The following is a 6,438-nucleotide window of genomic DNA, read 5'->3' on the forward strand; positions in this document are numbered from 1 at the left end:
ACCCTATCTCGACTAAAATTAATTTAAAAAAAGTAAGTTAGAAGTGCAATTTCAGAAAGACCATATACTACAATGAGAGTTGATATTTAAAATGTGATAGTGTAGCAACATGAGATCACTGCATACATACACAAAGAAAGGGAGTCCATAGATGCTAACCCTTAACCTACTTAGCTAGCGACTCAGTTCCATACTCAGAAAAAAAACGTTGAGTTGAGGGCATTTACTGACACAAACTCTCCCATAAAAATTGCTATGGTTTACTAGATATTATCTGCAAACCACTCTTCTAGCTGCACAGACAATATAACGTCGATCTCGGGACCATAATTTTTGTGATTTTAACACGCTGACTCTCTCCTAATACTCTCTCGCCATAACCGCGCGGCATATCTGCAGTTGTATTATTTAAATCCAGATGCATATCCATAGCCTCTCGTAAACAGAAGCGAAAATCACAATGAAGTGACTACATCTGTAACACAACAACAAAAGCGGTTAGGAAATAATAGACTTGAGGCTATTCGAGCGCTAAGGGGAGGCATTATACGCTCCGTCTAGAGCATTAATGAAGGCGGTTCCTTTGCGTGCTCCAGTCGGGCAGCCAAAGGAAGAAGAGCCGGGGAGAGAATATGGGGGGACGTAGCATACATTATTCATTCAGCGTACAATAAATAGACAAACGACATCAATAAGAAAACAAAAATCCCAATACCTTCCCGTCTCATGCCAACTTTGAGGCATTTTTTGAGGCGGCAGTACTGACACTGATTGCGATGGTGCTGGTCAATGGGACAATTCCTGTTGGCACGGCATGTGTAAGTGAGGTTCCTTCGTACGCTGCGTTTGAAGAAGCTTTTACACCCCTCGCATGTGAACTGGCCATAGTGTTTGCCACTCGATTTGTCCCCGCAAACCACACATTCTATATGCTGTGGCTGTTTTTCCGATTGACTCTGCGTCGTCTGGTTCGTCGGAGTAGACTGTGCGTTGTTCGGAGGTCCTTGAACGGGTGTCTGTGGGGTCGGAGGGGCAACCTGAGAGGCCGTCAGATTCAACTGGCCTGGTTGTGGGGTCGGAAGCGATAGTCCTCCTTGGGCTTGCGATGAAAGTGTACCCTGGGTCTCAGCCACATCGTCCTGGGAGCCTCTCCACACTACCATTGCCATATCTATCAGTCAGCGTTAAAAAACTTTTTGTCTTCCGTTTTTGGTTTCGTAGTGCTTTGTTTCTAAAATAATGCAGCAGTGTGTTTTTAATCGATAGAGACAGTCAAATAAATAACTCGGTATCGGTACGGTAGAGTCTGATTGTCCGTTGAAACTTGCGCACAGATGACAAACAGAAGCCTATTTCTTCGATATTAGAAATGCGTTACTTGGCATGTGGTTAAAACTGATACGAGGACGAGCTGAATCGCAGCCTTGCTCTTAGGGGCCAAGTCCAGGGGCGCTTGCAGTCATCCATCCAGGAAACCCATCAAGGAAAAAGGAAAATAATTACGATGGTAAAAGAGATATTATAGAAACGGACCGGTAAGTTCGAGATAAGCGGCGGTCAGAAGCGCTGAAAACATAGGCTACAGCTGATGTAGATACTGGCAACGAGCGACACCAAGTTCCAGCGCAAGTCTTGAAGAAAACCAACAACTGGCAGAAATATTGCTGCTTCTTCCTTTTCTTCAAATGAGGTAGCGCCAGCAGCAGCGCGCAGCTGAAAGCCTGTGCTTGAGTCAAATATGAAGTCAACTCTCCGGCAGGCAGGAGTGATAATAAAACAAAAAAGATCACAACCTATAGAACCTCCTTCATGCGCGTAAAAAATAATAAGAAAGCGAGCAGAGAATCAAAGTGATCAAATATGTTAAAAAGGGGGAGGTTAGGAAGTGATTGCGATTTGCAGGCGCTGGGCTGGCAGACTGCTTTCTCTCTGATCAGCTCACTGAGCTCTCTATATAGTGAACTTTGACACGACTGCTGCAACTCAGCACACGTTTCCATGGAGATGGGTTGCCATATATGGAAAGTGACTGTGTTTGACTGGTCAGAGCTCATGGACCTCCCCCTGAACCCTATTGGCTAGTCGGCACTTGTGCTACTTGGTGCTTTGCCAACGCAAGGAATAAGGGTCGAAAAGCCTCTGGGTCCTAACGCGAGTGGAAATCAATTGAAAGAGAGGGGAAAAAAAGATTGAACTACATACTTAGAAGTGTGATTTATATAGAACAAAATCTAGGAATTTGATCAGTTTTTCCATTTTTTCTTTACGGTAAGGTTTTCCGTTGTCTCCGGTCATGACAAAGATGAGACAAATTAAGCCTTTCAATGCCATGTATGTTCATTCATGTACTATTTTTTATTGTCTGAAACTGCCTTGCATAGCCCACAATAATGATCTAGACAAGTCCTTATAATGCATTAGAAGACATTTTCTAACATGAAACACGCACAAATACTTTCCTTAAATTCCGTATATGCGTAATGAGCACAGTTGGATTTTTTTTCCTGAAAGTATCACTACATGAATCAAATTGTAGTAAATAATGCAAATTGATTAGTAATAATTTACTATAATCGATAGTTCATTGACAAACAGGACCTTTCTTAAGAGGAGTTGCTATGATAGCTATACAGACGATGTCTTACTGACTTTTTCCCACGTTTGGGATGTTGAAGAGTTTAAATGTTATACCTTACAATATCACCGGGTAGTGGACATAAAACAGACACTTGTGCATTTACATCCGATTTCAACCAGTCTTAATTTATGGTTCTGACAATCTTGTACTCATTTCATAGGAGTGCGAATCAAGCTTCACGTTTACTTATTGCAGTGGAATATGTTTCCAAACAGACACTCAGGAGTAGCGTTTGCGAATATATGAACCTACGTGTATAGGCTACCTGTACACACGGCCCATGTTATTTAATGTTATTTAACCTGGCCTGATGAAAATGAACGTAATGCAGAGCACAATGATTCTATTTAGCCATGTTTATTTTCACCTCAGTATTATTATTTTTATGATTATTATTGATTGATTTTTATTTCATCTTCCAACGGGCGTTACAACGGGCGTTCCGTGCGTAGAGAATTATTGCCGGGGTGACAGCCAATTGATTATGCTGACCGAGATCAACTGGTTAATATTGTTGTTTTCACGAGTGCAAATACGGACGGAAATGTAGAGAAATAATTAATGTGGGTCACGGAGGCCTGATTATAACATACTGCGCGGACCTCAAGTTTGAAACATCTCAGGGGTGTACTAAAAGCAAGTCTGCGAAGTTGCTTCAATGTACTTCTTTTACCAAGTGAACAAAGGATAAGTTAAGTATAAAACAAATGTTTATTTTTCAACGAATGGACAATTCATCAAATTTCATGTATCCCCCCTCAAACACTGCACAGCACATTTTCGTCATTCTTGAGACTGTCGCTGGATTATGACATTCATTGTGTTAGGGATGAAAATATGACTCCCCTTGCGCTACTCAGGTTGTGTCAGTGCAAATTCTAAGAGCTCGTTTGAACAGAGGTACTTTCTGAATCACCAGGGGCCGTCAAAGTTGGGTCCTCTGAAAAATTTACAGTGCTAAATCAGAGCATATGCTGCCAATGAGGAAAATGCCGAAGACAGGATCTATTACAGTATCTGGGTGCCCCCTAGCGTATGGATCGTTTCTGCCTCAAATCGCACTTTAATGTGGAAGAGCCATCTTAAATGGAAACTACCTCGGTTGCACGCTTCTCACATACACCAAAGTAACATGCGCCCATTTTAATCTGATTAATGCTTTTGAGATTTTCCTCTAATTGACTTGGACGTTGCCGAGGTATGAATGTAAGAACGCGCTATACCTTTACTTGTAAGTGCCATATGTGCACAAGGGGAGTATTTTCGGGTAATTCGGTACTGTTGTAAACAATTATCGAAACGTTTAAAACCTGAGCTCACCACTTTATCTTCGCTCCTGTCCAAGCCTTTGTGCAAACCTGGCACGCGAAATACTGTGTGATTGAGAGGAAATATATCAACACGTTTTGGAATGTAACCCAAGATGGTGAGTATGGATATTTTGCATCATTTGTCTAAACATAGCAAGAATGCCTGTCATTACTATTGTATTTTCTGTATGCACAGCGATGCCGTAAACAAATTCTTATTTTTACGCAGGGTATGCTGTACTATAAAAACAATTAATAATATAGTCTGCAATTGGGCAAACAATTAAAAATATCGAACGTAATTCTAAATGTTTTCATGTCATGCATTGTTTAAGAACCATTCTGTGCAACGCTGCAACTGAAGTAAAGCAAATGCGCATATCACTTATTAAGCTCTATGAAGTGTTTGCTTTTACAATAATAACTATAGCCTATTCTAATCACCAGAACGTTTGACACTTATAGGTTGACGAGACATGAAATAACCATGTAAGCGTAAATAAGATTTTAACTAAGTCTATATTAATCACGATATAATGGATTTACAAACGAACATTCATAACCTCCCAAACATACCAAATGCGTATGTTGTCGATTCGTCTTCCGTGTGATGCATCCTCTCTCCTATCAGAGAAAATGTACTTAGTCTTCTCGCTCTTTGCGCGTTTATGTTCTGTCTGGCAGAACAATCAACGTTTCCTTCCCACTTTACGGATTAACACACAAAAATACTTCACTCAGTTTATTAAAATGATTATGCAAAAACTTTAGGGAGTAAAAAACAGGCACAGCGACAGACAAAATCAATTAAACTTTTTAGCCAAACTTAAACTTTGTATTGTAATCTGATTTGTATCTTCATGAGAAGAAACTCATGTTGTCTTGAAAAATGGAAAAGACAAAAGTTTTAAAAAATGTCAGAAGATATCCCGGCGCGTCTTTTTCTTTTCCACGTAAGGTAAAAACGCGGCTCAGCTTTGTGTGGGCTGAATGATTTGGCGAGAGGGAGGGGGAGAGGACAGGAGAGACACCTGTCTGTTTGTGTGGAGACTTTATGATGATATGCTTTTGTAATTTTCTCAATAATAAACATATGTCCACATAAAGTGAGCATAGAAAACTTTATTTTGCTTTTGTATGTACACTGGCAAATTCAAATAACAATTATTCCACACGTTCCTTTGACAACAGGCAGGAAAACACTGAACCTAAGAATGTTGACTAAAGAGAAAAATAAAATCTTTCATACAGAGCACAAACATTGACAGGATGTAATTTCAATATCAAAATGTCTCGACACATCTGATTTTGTCACAGAGGGACAATGTGGACGATAAGAATCTATTAGTACAATTTTCTATTTTGCAATAGACACTGGATTGTCAATTAAAAAACTAGCTTCCCGTTCGTGCTTTGATACATACATATATATATATATATATATATATATATATATATATACACACACACACATAGCCTATTAATTGCCTTGTGGAGTTTTATTGAAAAGAACTTAACAATGCCCGTCGTCTCTCTATGTTTCCACGATAGCCAACGTTGATGCATTTATGTGCAGGCTACAGGTTATTTGGCTATCGTGAAAACTTGTGGGGCATTGTTAGGTTCCTTGCAATAAAATCCTGGGAGGCAATTAATGCACATCTATCCGATTGGCAACCAGGACACGAAGAAATGGCAATGTAACATCGGGAACAGGGAGTGACTAGCAAAATCGAGCGTAAGACGTCCAGTTACTCATCAGAAGTAACACTGACGTGGGTGCTCCGTTTTCGAGATTCAAGGTAAACCGACAAAAGCAAGTCATCTACATCATAAACTGTCCGTTCTCGGTCCGTTCTAATAAAATTCACTTTCTAAGAAACATTCTCCTCAAATAGGACTCAGCAAGTGTCTGCACACAATAGCGCACCCCCACCGGGACCTTCATCGATTAGGACGAGACCTAGAGATGTCGCCACACTAAATATTTACTGATCACACACAAATAGCAGGATCTTTAACGATTTTCTGTGCCTAGAGCGCAGGGAAAGGGGTAAATCGCTTTATTATTGTTTGTAAAGTAAAGAGCGCACTCTGGGACACGGGTCTGTAAGATGGGCCTCGTTTGGGATAAGCGGAGCTTCATGAATCGATAGCTATTGAATAGGCAAGCCAAACAGACACTGGCATTCTATGGGAGAGCTCACCGAAGTGAACAAGGGTGTAAGGGGCAGACATCTAATATCAGTTATTGTTTATTAAGAAATATAGCAACGAGAGATCAGAATCAAACACATTTTGAATTAGGGATTAGCACATCAGAAATTAACATAAAATATCAATGATAAATTAATAGGTCAGGAAGATATTTTCACAGCACCCTCCTAATAGAATCTCATAACTGTGTATAACGTAATCATCTATCGTGGGTAAAGGAAGCCTGTTTATGCTAATAACATATTCTCTCCTGTGACGGGCGGCTCCAATCTA

The 6,438-nt window shown here is 40.2% G+C and overlaps 1 protein-coding gene across 2 annotated transcripts in view; it reads right to left on the bottom strand.

Moving 5' to 3' along the window:
* nr2f2 (nuclear receptor subfamily 2, group F, member 2) overlaps nt 1-1,896 on the bottom strand; it is a 7,295-nt gene extending 5,399 nt beyond the window's left edge. For both annotated transcript variants that reach the window (XM_030764892.1, XM_030764891.1), the window contains exon 1: nt 716-1,896. In XM_030764892.1, coding sequence (XP_030620752.1) covers nt 716-1,169 — 454 coding nt within the window. In that variant the 5' untranslated portion in view covers nt 1,170-1,896. The remainder of the gene's footprint in view (nt 1-715) is intronic.
* Between the last annotated feature and the right edge of the window lie 4,542 nt (nt 1,897-6,438).

This window comes from Chanos chanos, chromosome 2 (genome assembly GCF_902362185.1).
Source record: "Chanos chanos chromosome 2, fChaCha1.1, whole genome shotgun sequence".
NCBI lineage: Eukaryota > Metazoa > Chordata > Actinopteri > Gonorynchiformes > Chanidae > Chanos > Chanos chanos.